At 39.0% G+C, this 18,599-nt stretch overlaps 1 protein-coding gene across 1 annotated transcript in view; it reads right to left on the bottom strand.

The window, feature by feature from the left end:
* Window positions 1-18,599, bottom strand: part of ANO2 (anoctamin 2, calcium activated chloride channel) — a 230,002-nt gene that overhangs the window by 123,503 nt on the left and 87,900 nt on the right. The window contains exons 12-14 of the mRNA XM_014938394.1: window positions 7,550-7,684; window positions 4,703-4,863; window positions 311-393 (exon numbers count right to left, since the gene is read on the bottom strand). Of these exons, the coding sequence (XP_014793880.1) occupies window positions 311-393; window positions 4,703-4,863; window positions 7,550-7,684 (379 nt within the window). The remainder of the gene's footprint in view (window positions 1-310; window positions 394-4,702; window positions 4,864-7,549; window positions 7,685-18,599) is intronic.

Genomic DNA, 18,599 nt, shown 5'->3' with positions numbered 1-18,599 from the left:
TGTAAAGACATTGCTAAAGGCTGCATTTTGGGATAGTGAAGTGGACTACGGGAGTCTGCTGACTGTTCTGTATCTTATAATTCTTTTAAATATCAATTATTAAAATTAGAGTGCTGATCAGTAAGATATAGGTGAAGATTTCTTTAATGATACATCGGTCCTCAAAACTGTATCAATTATAGTCATTTAGAAAAATATAGCTAGGAACTGCATTGATCTGGAAATACTCATGAGAAAACTAAATATCAGTGTAGATCTTCAGATATAGAATAATTTATACAATAAATTAGCACAGGGAGAGGAAACTTACTTCTTCTTCCTCCAGTCCAGTTAGATCCCAGAAGTAATTCAATCTCATCTGTAAACGCTTCCACTGTTCAAGGAACATAGTAGCTTTAAAACAAAAAAAACCAAAAAACTATTTTAAAATTATAAATCCAACGGACTGTGGTGAATGTTTGTGTTACTTATGAGCACCAACTGATATTTGAATCCCATTATGCTGGGCCATTTATAAATAAGCACTAAGAAACTGCCCCAGGCCCAATTTTAAAGAAAGAACATAAGCAAAACATGGAAACAATAATAACTGTCTTTTTTAACAAATAAAATACAGAAAGATACAACATGGATTGCCAAAAGGCACTGGTAAGTTCTTGCCAGAGACTGGAGCTGAACCTATAGCTGCTGATATCCACCCCAAGAACATCATCCATCTTAATTTACAACAAGTCATTCTATAATTCATGAGTACAAAGCATATAATGAAACAAAATCCAGGTCTAAATATTCATCTGTAACACTCTACACGGACAAACAGTGTTTCTGTGTTTCAGTGTTTCTAATCAGGCAGAAACACGTGAAAAAGGTAGGTGTAGTCTGCTACTGAAATAAACCATTGATACCAATATGTAAACTAAAACCCTCAGTAATATGTAGTAATCTTTTGTAGTGTTCATTTGAAATACATTATAATGGTACAGTTGAATGCTTTTGTCCTGCGTAGACATGGTGATTTTATTCTAAAGGTCTGGCCAGTAGTTAAGTCCCCTGTTTTTCCTTTTTCATTAATATGCAGGACCAGATGTTGTACTGTTGTGTCATATTTACAGTCTCCTGTCCTTCCTCTCATAATTGCTCTTTCCTCTAGACATCCCCTTGCCTGGCTGCTTGATTTATGGATTTGCAGATTTATTAAAAATAGCATTTTTTTTACTCCTAACTTGTGGACACCTATTTTCAGACGACTGTATCAATATACCTATGTGGTATTACTACGTGGCCGACCGTGGGCACTGCTTTCAATTTTCTTATGCTTCACTCCACCTTTTCAGTTGGTGAAAGGGGCATTGTAAAAACATTGTTAGATCACATCAGTATTTACCTCACTTTGAACCTCTTGTAGATAGCTCCACAAGACACACAGCAGTGGAGAATTAGATCCAGCAGCCTTTGACTGTATCTATACTTGATGTGAGGTGTAAGATAACACTGGGAGAGGTCAGACTGTTATTAAAACAACCTGACTCTGACAAGACAGAATCTACTCCAACAGTTAACTGCAAATATTTTCTGCACAGGTATCCTCCCATAACGTAAGAAAAAAAAAAAAAATCATTTAAACACAGGACTGGCAGTACATTGAAAGTCAATACAGACATTAAGCAATTAAGTTGCTCTCTCTGCTCCTTCCTTCCAGAGGAGAGAATTTATAAGAGCTATATTTAGCATGGTTTGAAAACTCTACAGTTTTTAGATATCTTAAATACAAAAAACATTTGGTTGTTTTATAGGGTGTTATTATTCATGCCCTTTTTTCCTGTTATTCAAAAGTCAGTTCCACATTTAGCTCTGTGAGAACTTATTTGTCAAATGAAGTAGCTGCTCTGAAATCAGCAAGTTTGCACTGACTTAACACTAGCAGAAAAACAGTCCCATTATATTCAACTGTCCTTCTAATAAACACATCTGACAGCTGAAATTCAGCATCCCCGAACAGCAGTGGCAGGAAGCACAATTAGCCAGGCATTGCTCTGTATTTTGTGAATATGGTCATTTGGAAACTGTATTGCTGGAATCACAAAGATACGTTAGGAGGCATCAAGATCATCTAGTAAAAACATGATTCCTTTCAAGGTAATAACCATAGTAAGTCATCTGCCTTTTACAGAGCAGGAGAAGGCAAGCAGGATGAAAAATTTCTTGTGCCCAACACCATCATGAAATGAAGCCAACTCAAACTACCATACTTTGCTCTTTTAACTACATAATTTCAAGTCATAAGACATGCCAGTTTCCTCATCACTATACTATAACCTACGAAAAAGCATTCAGGCAACATTTACTCAAGACACTGTGAGACAAGCTGATGAGGTTTGTGAATGAGATCTGCCATTCAGCGGAATGAGCTCTAGATACAATCTCCTAGTAGTAAGGCAGAAAATTTGGTGTAATCTAATACTTAATAGGCAAGCTGGGCAGAGTTAGTAAAGGATACTTTATTTCATTTTGCTGTTCCTTTTATATGACGGCTGTATTTTCTTGCACTGACAAGCTGAGTTATCATGGTCCCCAGAACAGACTTTTCCAATCTGTGGGAAACATATTTTGGAGCAGCTCAGAAAGAATTTTGTTACTCTTACATGCTTTTTTTTTTTTTTTTTTAAAGCAATGGGTATGGAACTTTTTGTTCATTTCTGTTACTTTACAGATTCTACTAATTTATCTTAGTGTAAGGATATAGCAACATTTTGCTTTGCACATTTCATTGCTGATACTAAAATACAATTGGTTTTGGATGAGGCTGCGTGGAAATGATCATTTGCATAGATGCAAGTTTACAGTACAGATTTTCTGTCAGGAAAATACTATTTACCTATGAAAGAGTAAATGAATTGTCATTCATACACATGCACTTTATCTGCCAGACTGTGCTGCAATTAGCAGCAATCTGTACTAGGAAAATAAGTCATTGCAAGAGTCTATAAATTCATCATCTTTTGCCATTTCTATCAGTCATAGGGCTTACATATTCTCTAACTTATGCTGATGGGTTTCCAGGAACTTATTACTTCCATGATCTGTCATAGGGCTTACATATTCTCTAACTTATGCTGATGGGTTTCCAGGAACTGCTAAACTAAACCTTATTACTTCCATGATCTCTTCTGTCTGCAAGTTCCTTGAAAACCCTATGTTATCCATACCCAACACCAAGCGACCAATCAGTTATTTCTAAAACAAGCTGTAAAATTTTAATAGGATTGCAAAGTGTAACACACTGATTGCCAAGGGATGGCTATAATACAATAATATATTTTCTTAGTTTCATAATAAGAATGAAAATTTCATTTTGTGAACTACGAATAGGGATATAAAAAAACATTTTACAGTAGCAATAACACCTTTAACTGTCACTATAAAAAAAGATCTAGAGTGAACGAAGGCATAACACCAGCAACAGGACACGCAAGCACGGTACACACACTTTTCAGGGCAGAGGTGAGGCCAGAAACAATAAGAATAATACTACAATGCATTCATTAGTGTTTATGAAGTGTTTTGATATCCTCAGTGAGACAGGGTATATTTGCCATTAAAGAAAAACAAGCTTGTTTAAACGGAATACTTTAGAACATATTATAATTAAAACAGTAATAGCCCCATGGTTCTTGGAATCCCATAAAGTTTTGATAAAATTATGTGACTAAGTTGTCCCACATGGAAGTGCACTCTGTGCTTAAATTAAATCCTTTCATCTGCCTGCACCAAACCAATTCCCAAATACATTCTGGCCCCGAGTGCAGAAGGTGTTAAAGGGACTTCTCAACACAGGAAGGACATGGACATGTTGGAACGGGTACAGCAGAGGGCCACAAGGATGATCAGAGGGCTGGAGCACCTCTCCTATGAAGACAGGCTGAGAGAGCTCGGGCTGTTCATCCTGGAGAAAGAAGGCTCCAGGGAGACCTCATATCAACCTTCCAGTACCTAAAGAGGGCCACCAGGAAAGATGGGGAGGGACTCTCGATCAGGGAGTGGAGCATTAGGACAAGGGGTAACAGTTTTAAACTGGAAGAGGGGAGATTTAGATTAGATATTAGAAAGAAATTCTTTCCTGTGAGAGTGGTGAGGTTGGAACAGGTTGCCCGGAGAAGCTGTGGATGCCCCTTCCTTGGATTGTTTAAGACCAGGCTTTGAACAACCTGTTCTAGTGGGAGGTGTCCCTGCCCATAGTAGGGGTGTTGGAACTCAATGATCTTTCAGGTCCCTTCCAACCCAAACCATTATATAATTCTATGATTCTATGACTTGCCATGTTGATGGAAAGTTATATAATTCTATGATTCTATGACTTGCCATGTTGATGGAAAGTGAAGAAAAATATGGCAAAGATTAACGTGCCATTAAACAAGACAGCAGAGGGAGAAAGGATATATTTTTCTCCCTGAAACTCCCCAATTCCAAAGCTTACTGTTGACAGCAGAAAGCCTTGTAATATCACTGTCTCCAGTCTCAGCACAGGCAGCCCCTTACTGGCCCTCTGAGGTTGGCCAGCTTCGTAAAGCCATAGGTATCACTCCCAATCCTATAGCACATTATATGTAAGGCTACTACATTCTACTACTGTGCATCGCAGCTTTCATTTCTGTCAGGAGTTCAGAGCTCAAATGACACAGTTAACACGCAAAGCAATACTCACCCCAGAGAGCCATAAAGATGGAGAAGAAGACTGTGGCAGGGTTGTCAAATAGGTGGCTAGCTCGAGCGGTAGCGCAAGCGGAGCTGAGGTTCCAGTAATCACAGAACTTGTCACACAGGGGGCACATGGTGAAGGCATTGCGTTGGTCGCACATTTCTTTGCTATGAATGACAAGTGCACAAAAATTCTTAGAGATTATGACTCGGAGAAGGAGGATGGTACAGTAGTGATATCATCACATCGTTGCCGTCACAAGCAATTTGCGATGTACGTGGCTTGCGCTCGCAGAGAAGAGGAGCTGTGTGTTTCTTCAAGGCATGTTTCCATGTGCTGGAACATTAAAATACTTATAGGCACCTTACCAACAGAAAAACCTTGCAACACAGCAGCCAATCTAATTACTACACTGTATTGGTGAACCAGTGAAGACTGTACCAGTGGAGACTGAGGTTAAACACACTAAAAGAAAATAATTAAAACAAAGTCAACGTGGAATTTCCCACTTCTAAACTCCATTACATGATTCGATTCAGATCAGATTTAAATTAATGAAAAAAATTCTGACGTGGCTGTAGAAGAAGTTCTGTGCCCTTTACAAAACACACATTTTTAACATGGTGGCACAAAAATCCATGTCAAATACCATGCTCCTCTGTGTATCAGGACTGACCGTGTAAGTACGCATAAAAGGCAAAACTAGCACCCAGGCTTGTTGGTTGGGCTGTGTCACAGACAGAAAAAATCTGCAGGACTATCTGCCAGATATGCTAGGTTTTGGTAAAAACTGACATACATGTACTGAATTTAAAAGACTTCCACTAGCCAAGAGTCTCATTCTTAGCAAGGATGTTATATCTCACAACGTTTACTTCCCGATTCACCTCTATGCTGCATTTTATTTTGTGGGGTATTTATAAAAGCAATGGGTGTTTCCCCAGAATAAAACTTCAGCACCAATTCTGGTCTGTACCACCATCTGCCATAGGGTTTTGGCTAAGTTCTTCAAGTGTGACCAGTTATTTTAGGCACCCATGCTGGTATGTTTTAAGGTGTGCACAGTGGTTTCAGGAAATCAGATACCTTCACATTTCAGGGTTCTCAAGTTTGCCTGCTGATTATGGATGTGGTATTCTTGATCTCCATATCTCCTTGTTTTTCTAGTACAGAGTCCTAACCTAATTTTCAAAAAGAGAAAAAAAAAATAGAAAAAAAAGCCCCCTCCTCCCAGCAGTAAATCATATAAAAACTAGAAAGCTTCCTCTTCTGCCTCATATATTCAGATGTTAAGTTGTATTTCCTTTCCCTCAGTTTAAAGCATTTGTTCAGCTGTCCTCTGGAAAACATGAGATAACAGACTTTTAAACAGATTTTAAAATCTTTCCTTTGAAGTTGTTATTTTAATTTTTAGCCTTATTTTCTATGTATTTAAGTCAGCATCTAAAAATCTTTGAAAAATCATTACCACTATCCCTTTAACAAGCCAAACCCTACTTGACACTGCTGAGAATGCTTTCGGATTTTTTCATAAGGTTTGTATGTGAAAGAGGTTCATACCTGTACAGACTTACTCAAGTGAACTGAGTAGTGCAAAGCTCTAGTGTTCTTGCCAGGATTGTGAGCTAAGAAAAGACTTGCAATGCTTTTTCATTGATAGCTGGCATATTGTGATTATGATTGTTCCTATATCGACCATCATTAAACAGCATTTTTCTATGACTTCAAATGAAACATTGATAGCTGGCATATTGTGATTATGATTGTTCCTATATCGACCATCATTAAACAGCAATTTTCTATGACTTCAAATGAAAAAAAAAAAAAAAACCACAAAACTTATTCAAACTATAGTATCAATATGTTTAATATTATATCATTTGAAAGGCATACAGCTGTTTCCAGCTATCCTATCATTAAAGTAATGCTCTCTTCTGTTTCAAAAGGCAGTAGAGGGTGCTGCAGATACATCTTAGTCATAAATCTCACTTAAGTTTAAATGTTAGCACAAGCTTTCCCACAGACAAGCACAGGCCATCAAGATTAATCCTGATCAAGCTAAGAAAACAAACCCTGGCTCAGATGTGTTGTTATTCATCATTCACCTATCAGTAATAATGTCCTACTGCAGTCATCCACTTTAAAAGTTGCCAATTCATTTGAGAGAATGCAGAAACTGCCACAACGAGTATGACCAGCAGTGCTACTAATCCAGTATTATCCACCAGAAGTCAGACACAGATAACACAGAGGAAATGTATTGGTTGTTTTTGTTTTTTTTTTCTCCATTGAGAAGCAGACATTAGCATCACTGTGTCAACTTGGCAGTTTTTCTTTAGTATAACACCCTCGGGACACACAGCACAAAACTTAACATTGGTTTTGCAACAGTCAAGAAGGAGAATACTGTGGTTACCAACAATGCTAACTGTGCTAACTATTGTTCATCTTACTTGTACAAACAGCCTATTTTACTAAGAGGAGCAAAGTAATCCAAGAGTACCAGACAGTGTACTTGCATTAACTTCAGTGAGTTCTGCAAGACGTCTTTCTGGGAGATATGTGCATCCACAAAAGGCAAATGAAGGCCATAAAAAAGAACTCACAATAATGCAGTAGACTCATTGAACATTTCTGTTTCAGGAACTGCAATACTGAACAGTCAGATAAAACTGTGTCATTCCAATGTCTTGTCTACTCAAAGTGTATTTCTAAGGCTCACAGAGTGGTTAATGACACAACACTGCTCTTCAGCTCTGTTAAAAGCAATTATTCTCACAAAGGATTACAAAAAAAAAAAAGCACAGTCTTATAACTTCCAAGCAACAAATTATTGATCACAGAGAATCTTACCTAGGAATGTCACTCTCAATGGTTATACATCCATAAAGAAATACAATAATCCCAACTACTGAAGATGGAATGAGGAATTCTGTATATAAACCCAGCCATGCAAAATAAAGTCCTATCTTCTCTCCAAAATACTTTCTGAAAAAGAAAAGAGAAAAAAAAAAAAAAAACATGTGTCATGGGTATAATTTACAATGTGCTTTACAGCTTCGTAGCAATCCCTGAAAATTTAAATACAAATATTCAAAGACATGAATGAAAATCCTGAGTATCTTGAAGTCAGATCCACTAATGAAGGGGGTGCTTTGGGCAGATTAGGGTTCTCTGTTCTGAGAAGTTAAAGAAGTCCTGTATCATTATAATGCATATTTAATATCTACGCAGGAAAGACTGAGGCCTTTGCAGCTCTTAAATGAAGTCAGACAAATATTCCTCACTTCCATCAAGAGTAGCAGTAGCAATCAAATATTTAGCAGAAAACATTGGAAAGGATTTAGCTCTTCAAAACAGTATCTAGGTAAACTATCGTTCTTTGTCTCTGTAGTTCTCCTGAATCCAACTGGTAAATGTCACGTAAATGATATCTATGGGAACACACTGAGAATATCCTCTGATATCTTAAAAGACTAGTAATTTTGGATTTCTGTTAAACCAGGAAGGTTTCCTTGTACACTTAGCACTGGATTTTCACAAAGAATAAACATTTTTGAGAAATTAACAGTCTCTGGACAGCTGGTTTGAGAAAAAATATTCCTCACTTCCATCAAGAGTAGCAGAACTTCAATCAAATATTTAGCAGAAAACACTGGAAAGGATTTGGCTCTTCAAAACAGTATCTAGGTAAGCTATCATTCTTTGTCTCTGTAGTTCTCCTGAATCCAACTGGTAAATGTCACGTAAATGATATCTATGGGAACACACTGAGAATATCCTCTGATATCTTAAAAGACTAGTAATTTTGGATTTCTGTTAAACCAGGAAGGTTTCCTTGTACACTTAGCACTGGATTTTCACAAAGAATAAACATTTTTGAGAAATTAACAGTCTCTGGACAGCTGGTTTGAGAAAACAGTCTCTGCTCTGAGAAACAGTTCATTGTAAGTCTTGATAAATATATCCTAGTACTCAGCCCAACATCTTCATGAATCACAGTGCAAGAAGTAAACTAAACATAGATGAAACTCACTGATCATCCCAAAGTACTGTTAGGAGTGATTACAAATACCGCAAAACACCAAGAGCTTCAGAGACCTCAAGAACTCACCATCATTAAAATTACACTAAATTTTGATAAAACACATTGTGGTTAGAAACATTTCACAAGCCAGAGAATAATATGGAGGAATTCTGGACAGAAAGTAGCTATACAGAGACCACTAAGGGCATGACATTGCCTTTGAATCAGTGAGGCATATATTCACCCTGTGGTGGTAGAAAGAACAAAAAGAATTCCAAGATAACATGTCTAACAAAAAGACAAGATTCATTCCTCATAAATGCCACATACAATCCCTCTTTGAGACTGATTCTGAACTCACTCACACTAGAAAAGTTCTACTCAAGCTTAGCACCCCAGATTTAAACTATTCCTAATGAAAATTATTAAACGAGATTTTTGGAGGCCCAGTATTTCATTTAACAGGTATAATTCTATTCTGACATCATAATTTTATGGCATTTTGGAGGCCCAGTATTTCATTTAACAGGTGTAATTCTATTCTGACATAATTTTATGGCCAACCTCTATGTCTGTAGAGTTGAGCTCAAGTCCTTTCAGCAGCATAAGCAAAAACGGACTTTTCTACTCCAAAAAGTAGGTCTCGGGGCCAGGTTGCTCCTGCCACGGGAGAGACAAGGGCAGGAGGGCAACCAAGGCACAGAGCCATGGGACAATCAGACAAACCTCCACAGTCAAGTTTCCAGCTCAGATGAAAGAAGTAAGGGTGGGTTGTTTTTATTTATTTACAGTGTTTTGGGTTTTTTTTATCACTATAGTTCCTGCTGTTATTCTCACAGCATCACAGCTGCAGCTAACTTCACATTCCTAGGCTCTCACATCGGAAAGGAAAGCAGGCAGTGCAGTCACGCCTGTTTCAGCGCTGCTTTACATGAGGGTCTACATTTGATTACATCTAACTAAGCTCAATTATCCTTTAGGAAGGTCACGCGCAATCACAAAAGGGAAAACAAGAACAAAAGCACTTTAAGGTGATATACAGACAGCGTTATCTTCAGTAGAAGGGGATGATATAACTTGGTGAACCAGCACAAAAGCGAGGGAAATTTCAGGATTCTTCTGGGAAAGGAGTACTACCCTTACACCTGACATTTGCTGGGCTGTCATAAGCAACAGACTGTGTGAAGCATCAAACAACACAAGTGGAATCATGACAGAGTGACTCAAATGGCAATAACTTAACTAGCTGTGTAATTCTCTTTCACTTCAGAAGGACAACTTCCACAAATCACAATGGGAATACTATTTGCACTAACTAGTCTTTAAATAATATATATATCTGCTTAGTAATTCTACATTCAAACTGCAGCATCCATTTAAAGGACTTTGTGACAACATTTTATCACATTTGCAGACAATACAAAGAAATACAATATAGAATAGTTTATAAAATGATAAATTTAAATATTTACGTTGTAAATATAATATGAATACTGTGGGACTACCCCGTAACCTGACACATGCCAGGTAATTTTGGAAGTAATTTTTAGGAGGCAGTTTTTCTTTATTTTCACATTTGTTGGTTTTTTTGAATATTTTTTTTTTAATATGAGGGCAGGGAGAAAATACTTGATTAAAGCATAGAAATAATCAGATGGCCTGTAGCTTTTCTAAATGCTCCTGTGTGAGTCAACATACAGCAGCAATGGCCTTGGAGGAGCACAGGACACAGGGAGACTCAATTTGCTCTCAGGTTTCCTCCTGATTGGGAAGTGACACATCTTGCATTTGACAGTAAGGTAAACTTCACTGCACATAATCTAACAACATGGAACAAGAAGGAGGACAGGGGGATTATTCTGGTTATCTGTCTTCTCACTCCTTCCTTATTTGTAGAGTTGGGCAACATGCATAGCCAGTACAGTACTTCAAAGAGGTCAAAGCAGGCATGAAAAATAATCCACAATCAGCTGTTATAAACTGTCTATTGTTTTGACAAAAGGCCACAAATTAGCACAGACAATATTCAAATCCCAGAAGCATTAAAGACCAGCTGACCAGGGTCAATGAAGTTGAAGTTTATGGCTCATGAGGTTTCCTCTAGAATTTTTAAGCCTTCCAGTGATAAATGTGATCTGTGACCTATAAAGCAAAGGGTTGCTATTTGTATCCCTGCCAAGAGAAAGTGAGAAGAGCTCAAAAATGTCCTGGCAGTATGGAAAAAAGCAGTTGCCAAGAGGAAAACTGCACAATGTTCTGTGGCTTAACTGTTTTGAAAGAGAAAAATAATTAGGACTGCTGTGCCCAAGCTCAGTCCACCGATGTGCCAGAAAGTGAAATAATCTAAGGAGAAGCAATGACAGTGTTTAAAAGCACGATGACAAGTTTAAATCTGAGTTTATCAAGCTAGCAAAACACAGGACGTGGACATGCTCCTTCCTTTTTTGACATGTCCAAAGATGTGTTCTCCCATTGCTCTGAAAAGGAGCCAAGCGTCTGCAAACACCTGTCACCACCTGTGACAACATCTACTGCAGCCACAGCTGGATTCAGCAATTTTTGGCTAAGACCTTAAGAATACCATGAGGTGGGTTTCTTTCTAGAACCCCTGTAAAAATATCTTCAGAAAGGCACACTAGCATAGTTTTACAGAGTTTGAAAGCATTCCACCCCTACTCAAGTCAATAGTTTCATGCTTGCAAATCGCAATGCTATTTCACTTTGAAAGCAGGATGATATATTTTCTCAAATGTAGACATACTAGCCCCTCCCTGTTTTCACACTAAAAGGAAATAAATTAGAACTATTGTAGTGAATGAAGAGGAAAAAAATATGTTCTCCACGGGTAGAGTAAGATGTACATCAAGAAAAGTAATTTTTACAAGGTTTTGTGTATTTACACCAAGAACCTGGCATCTTCTCTCATTTACATTGGGATAAAACCAGCTTTACTTTATTATACTCAAGGAATTACTCATGATTTATTCTGGCATGGAAAAAGAGAATTGAGACGAGAGCTCTGTCCTACCTCAGTAGCTAATTCACATCCAGTTCACATATATCCAGACAAAGCTAGGGACTAATCCTTTCCGAAATATGCTCATGGATGGCACACTACAGAGTGCCACAAAAAAAAGTACACCCTCTGAATTGAGCTTTATTTCCACATTTAGCTGTATCCTAAAGTAAAGAAATGGCCCTTTATATACACAAATGCAGTAAAGACAGGAGTTCTCATCAAAAGCAAAGGGCAAATGGCTTTGATAACAAATATGTCCTGCTCCTATCAGAAAGAGCAGCCAAGCATTTTGTTCTGTGTTGTAAAGTCTAAGGCAAAATTTTGCATCTTTTAGTTTGGAAGACTTTTTGAATGCTGGGTAAATGGCCACCTAGCAAACACTAAGTTCTTCTCGGTAAGAATCATGTCTCTAAGGAAAGATTTGGCAAAATCATCCATAACTTCTTCAGGAGGTGAACAAAAGTCACAGTTTCGTACAGGTTCCCAATATTAAGTAAATGATCAGAAACAGCATTAAAAAACAACATCATCAAAAATCACCTGTAGAAAGTATATGCCCTCTCATGACAGAGTTAGAAAAGGAAGCACTGGGAAGGCTGCAGTGAAAATGTTTACTCAACTCCCTCCACTTCACCAACATAACACTTGAAGCAGACATCTGCAATGCACTTCTGTCTGTCTGGTTGCCAAACCAACATCAAAAAGAATAACTGATAATTAAACTCTCTGCTTGCACATTGGTCACAGTGCTTCCATGCCAAGTCGTGCAATTTAAAAATAGACTAAGATTTGAGAAAGGGGGGAGAAAGAGAAAAGGAAAAAAACCCACTTAGTTTTTTACTCTGCGAAAACAAGTGTGGGGTACCTGGAATGTGAATAAAGCATGTGGTGCATGACACACACTGGAAAGAACTCTGGAGTTGTTCAGGAACAAAGTTAAAAGAGCGATGAAAAGACGCCATGGACACTGAGTCACCTAACTGGGAAATCTGTTCAAAACCCTTCAGTTTTTTCATTTCCATCCACCATTCTAGGCCAGCTGTTATTTCATGTTTGCCACAATTCCCTATGGCGGAATCCACTACCCCTATGGTGGTGGAATAGTTTCTATGCAAAACTGAACTGATTTACAGCTATTTATCGCATAGGTTTTCCCCTGTGTAAATGGTAAAACAAGATACATGTACTACTTATGGTTTCAAAATAAACCTATTTGCACATATTGTGGACAACATTCTGGTATTTCTACAGTCAGGAGAAAGGACAAGCAGCCCTCTCAAAGTACAGTTTTATGTTAGAACATGATTCTATGATTCTATGTATTTCTGCTATACAGAGATAATTTAAAAACTCCTGAAGTATAGAGAAATCCTCAGGCACTATAACAGAATCAGGAACAGGACCTAACATCTCTTTATATCCTACCATTTACTCCAGGTAGAGTTGCCTATGTCCAAACTTTTCTGGATTTGTCATTTTTTCTCTACTTGAAATTTTTCTCAGGGCAGGATTCAAACATTTATTACAACCATCTGGGACACCTGGGTGGAATTACCGCTCAGCAGCAGCGCTGAGGCTGCTGTGCATCCAGAGATCCTAGAGATTTCTACCATGTTGGTGCCTGACAGCACATACGCACATATTCTGCCCAGATAGTCCCGAGGAGAAACATATCAGTGCTAAATCCAGATATACAGATAGTGCACCAAATGGAGCAATATGGAAGCCAAGAAAGGCTCCTGGCAGAAGACAACCCCCCTTGGAACAACTTGCCAAGAGACCAAAAGACTTTTTTTATTAAAATTTTAAGAGGGGAAAAAAAAAACAACAACTCAGCTAAATTACAATGCAGCTGAGTGTGAGGCAGGAGAGAAAAAGTCCATTAGAGGGGCCAACTGGTTCTGCATGCAGAAAACAAGGAGCAAGAGAGAGTAATAATGCAGTGTTTGTCCCATCACTTGTAAGAACTCATGCATAAGATGGCCTACCTTTAGCTTTCTTGATTTTATTCTTTAGCGTACTTAATCAATCAAAAAATGTCAAACCTGGCAAGTTAAAAAATCCACAGCAGGTAGGCTGGACACATGAGGCTGAATCAATACCAATGTAAGTCAATAGAGGTTACCTATGAGGAAGGTTTCGCTTCATAAACACCTCAGCACATCAAGTGACATTTTACGTAAGAAATAAATAATTCATTCAGTTATATATATATAACATTTTTGCTCATAATTAACTCGACAAGCTCCTACAGATAAGGAGTAACCTATTTAATGAATCAGCCTTTCTTTTAGAATGGCAGGGATGTTACCTAATCTTTTTCTTCTGATTTTTTTAACACTTATTATGACTTGTTTTACCGGCGTTACTTTATTTGCAAATGAGATGTTTGTCCAAGTTTTTACCTTGAACAAATGTGAAGTCACAGATATTTTACCACTTTCCTAACCTTCAGTTTTCACAAGATAATTTGCATGATTTTCACCATCTAATTTGAGTTTGAAGCTCGAATACTGACTTCTTTTCATAAATAACTTTGATTTATAACAACTAATATTTCATGAAAGCTTTCTTGCTTTTCAAATTCATATAGCTAATCTTTACTACAAGTTCTGAATTCATTTCATGTATTTGCTTTAATAAGTAAGTAGTTATAAATACTTGCACTGTAAGTATTACTACTGTCAGACACCATCTAGTGGCTAATAAACAGATGCAAAACTTCCAATAGAAGACCAGTATAATACATCCTTTTTTAGTCACAGTATTATTGCACACCTCGAGATGGCAAGGCTTGCCTCTTGGTATTTTGAGACAATAAGAGCGTTACAGAACTTTCTTATTTAACTAAAATTTAAACTGCTAGTCCTCAGGACTTCTGAGACTGTGACAAATGGAAAAAAACCCAACAACCTACATTCAAATGCATCCTGTAAGTTAAATGCTTTCAAGAGTTTCTGGTTCATTATGTTGCAGATCTTCAGGAATCTCAGGTCCCAGAGACCCGGGGGAAGACTGGAGCAAGGAAAAGGCCTTGGTGGAAGAGGATCAGGTCAGGGAATACTTAAGCAAACTGGACATACATAAGTCGTGGGTCCTGATGTGACAGACCCATGAGTGCTGAGGGAGCAGGTGTATGTCATTGCAAGGCCACTCCTACCAAGGTTTGACCACTGATGGAAACTGGGAGAAGTGTTTGGACTCAATCCAACCTTAGGTCTTTTCCAACCTAAACAACACTATGATAATTGCCCAAAGACTGGATGAAAACAAATGTCACCCCCACCTTCAAGAAGGGCAGGAAGAAGGACCTAGGGAACTACAGGCTGCTCTGCCTCACTTCAATCCCAGGGAAGATGATGGAGCAGCTAATTCTGTAAACTATTTCCAGGCACATTAAAGATGAAAAAATGATCAGGAGTAGTCAGAATGGCTACATCCAGGGGAAGTCATGCTTAAACCAACTTCATGAACTTCTATGATGAAGTGATTGGCTTTGTAGATGAAGGGAGAGCAGTGAATATTGTCTATCTGGACTCACTAAGGCCTTTGGCACTGTATCCCATGAGATCCTCATAGAGCAGCTGTTGATGTATGGGCTGGATGAGCAGACAGTGAGGTGCACTGAAAACTGGTGGAATGGCTGAGCTCAAAGGCTGGTGGTCAGCAGAACAAGGTCTAGTTGGAGGCCAGTGACTAGCAGTGTACCCCAAGGATCAATACCGGGTTTAGTCCTGTTTAACATCTTCGTCAATGATTTGGATGATGCAGCAGAGTGTACCCTCAGGAAGTCTGCAGATGACACAAAACTGGAGGGAGTGGTTGATATGCCAAAGGGTCATATTGCCATCCAGAGGGACCTTGACAGGCTGGAGAAATGAGCTGACAGACACACTGTGAAATTCAGCAAGGAGAAGGTCAAAGTGCTGCCTGTTGGGAAGAACAACCCCATAGATCAGTATTTTCTGGGGGCCACCCAGTTGGAAAGCAGCTTGCCAGAAAAGAACCTGGGGCTCCTGGTGTACACCAGGTTTAACATGAGCCAGTGATGTGCCCTTGCTGCAAAGAAAGTGCATGGTATCCTCAGCCATTTTAGACAAAGTATTGCCGACAGGTCAAGGGAGATGATCCTTCCCCTTTATTCAGCACTAGGGAGGCCACACCTAGAGTTCTGTGTGCAGTTCTGGGTTCTTCAGTACAAGAGAGACATGGACATACTGGAGAGAGTCCAACAAAGGGCCACTAAGGTGGTTAAGGAGGAAAGGCTGAGAGAGCTGGGAATGTTTACCCTATAGAAGAGAAGGTTCTGGGGGATTGTATCAATGTATATAAATACCCGAAGGGAGGATGCAAAGAGAATGGAACCGGGCTCTTTTCAGCGGTGCCCAGTGACAGAACAAGAGGCGATGGGCACAAACTGAAATACAGGAGATTCCCTCTAAACAGCAGGAAACACTTTTTTTACTGTGAAGGTGACAGCATTAGAACAGGTTACGCAGGGAGGTTGTGGAGGCTCCCTCCTCAGAAATATTGAAAAAACATCTAGTCATAATCCTGGGAAACTGGCTCTAGATGGCCGGCCAGGGGTTTGGAGCAGATGACCTCCAGATGTTCCCACCAACCTCAACCATTCTGTGGTGGTTCACAGTGTGAACTATGAGCACTTCAATTGCAACTATTCCACCAAGACAGTAATTGCATTAAAATGTTCATATTTTTTTTCTGCTCTCGATACTGACTGTGGAAGTTCAGAGATTTCTCATACTGGAAGCCTTCTCTATGCGGGTGTTTTCTGGGGATAAATGTTACATGTTTCCTTGGACAGTGGAAGAACTCAAAGAAGTTACATGGTTAATCTCTTCCCTTGCCATCTTGATTTTGTCCACTGTTGGAGACAGGTTACTGGATGAGATACAGCTATGGTGTGTTCTAATAAAACTTTTTCACAGGGACAGATAGGATGCTCAAGCAAAGCATCTTAATATTGTCGTGTACCTTTAAACTAAACAACAAGGGTTGGTCTTAACCCATGGTCAGCGCTCAAGTAGCCAGAAAAAGACTTCCTTTTACTCCACCATGCCATAACCAGAATGTTCTACTGAGATTAAGATGTTAAAAGCATTTTTCAATGAAAGATAATCAGAACTGTAAGCATCCAAATGCAGGAACCGTTTTCTACACCCTGAACTTCTCAGCCATACACAGTTCTAGATGCCTACAAATGTTTGTATACCTGTATATAAAAATGTGCAGGACTTTCTCCTTTGTTTCAACGTGGCCTCCAACCTCTGGCTTTTTCTTCTCCACTTTACAACAACAAACTTTCATTTCCTATCAAAATACACTAATATCACCTCCATAGAGACCTGTTGGATTGGGATCTACTCAAGTCCATTAAGAAATACAAGTTTCTGGCTATGAAGTTTAGGCGTCATACCAGCACTAAGGAACTTAGCCTGAGACAGTTCTGCACACAGATGAAACTGAACTCTAGCTGCCTACAAAAATCACACAATCCAAGGGGGAGGCATCAGGAACCTGCACAAAAACAATCTCAGTCTTCAGAGCCTTGGCTTTGCATAAGTCCTGATGTAGATGTGCACATCCTTTGCTGGATGTACCTTTTAAATATCCCACTGAAGGAGTGAGGAATCTGGATGGTAATGAGGATCTTAGTGCTCAGACAGTGATCTGAATCCTGGGAATTATGTTTATCAGAAAGCAGGGATCTGCTTTTCCTCAGCACTGTAATACAAGCCTACTGGTTTAAAATTCCATCTCTCATACAAGCATCAATAAATAAGACCAAGCTCTTGCCAAAACACACACAGAGAGAACCACTTCCTACAGGACTGGCAAAGTCTATAAAATGCAGAGATGTAAGCAAATCATCTTACTCCAGCCACAGGTCTGTACCCAGCAGAATAACTCAATACAAATTCTTAAGTGATTTACGCACCATGAGCAAAAACCCTCTGCTTTGCAATAAACACAGGCTGAAGCCCTGTGATAAGAAGTTCCAGTGGCATAGGGGAAAATCCCTACAAGTGCACACGAAGAGTGCTGTCCTAGCATCAAGCAAGCTGATATGTAGTCCATTTAATGGACTAATGACATGTTACAAAAGTCCATTCATAAAGAAACTGAGGTCATGAGGGGTAATGAGATCACGGAGACACTGGAAAGGGGAAAGAATTATAATGATGGAGAAAACATTCCTTTCTCAACAGCTAAGACACTGCACCAGAGTCCCACCTGCTTCTGGCTCCCTGCAGAAGACTCTTTCCTGTGAAAACTGGCACAAAGTACAACATCAAGGCTGAGTGGACGATGGCATAGCACTTTCCACTGTACCTACCGCTTTAATGATGATGAACTGTAAGTTAAACATACCCCATGTTGGGACTGAATCTTTGCTGTAGAGTTCCTTGGAACTACAGAAAAGTATTGGACTCAAAGTGCAAAAGTGTCATAGCAAGAAGATATGATCAGATTATTGCCTCAGACACATTCTCAGCAGAAGTTTGGAAAGGAGCTACATGGACTACTGCCAAAGTTACTGGTAGAGCTCATGGGCATTTTTCTACTGAATGCTATGTTTGTTCAATTACTGCACTTTCCCAGGCTTAAAGCTGTTTTCTCTTTTTCCTAATAAAGAATTAGTTGCATATAGCCTCAGCATCCTTGTGAATGTTGAAGATATGCTTGCTAAAGACAGTCAGGGAAGAATTGCATAGCGTTCCCATATTTCTGTATGGGAACCAAGTCATCTAGTTATTTGCCAAGAACTGCTTTTTACTATCATTACCCACCTGACATAAGGGGACCTTCTCCAGGATCCCATGAACCAGTGTTGT

This window comes from Calidris pugnax, unplaced genomic scaffold, assembly GCF_001431845.1.
Source record: "Calidris pugnax isolate Ruff unplaced genomic scaffold, ASM143184v1 scaffold47, whole genome shotgun sequence".
In the NCBI taxonomy this organism is placed as follows: Eukaryota; Metazoa; Chordata; class Aves; order Charadriiformes; family Scolopacidae; genus Calidris; species Calidris pugnax.
The sequence above is the reverse complement of the archived record's forward strand: the minus strand, read 5'-3'. Positions and strand labels throughout refer to the sequence as shown.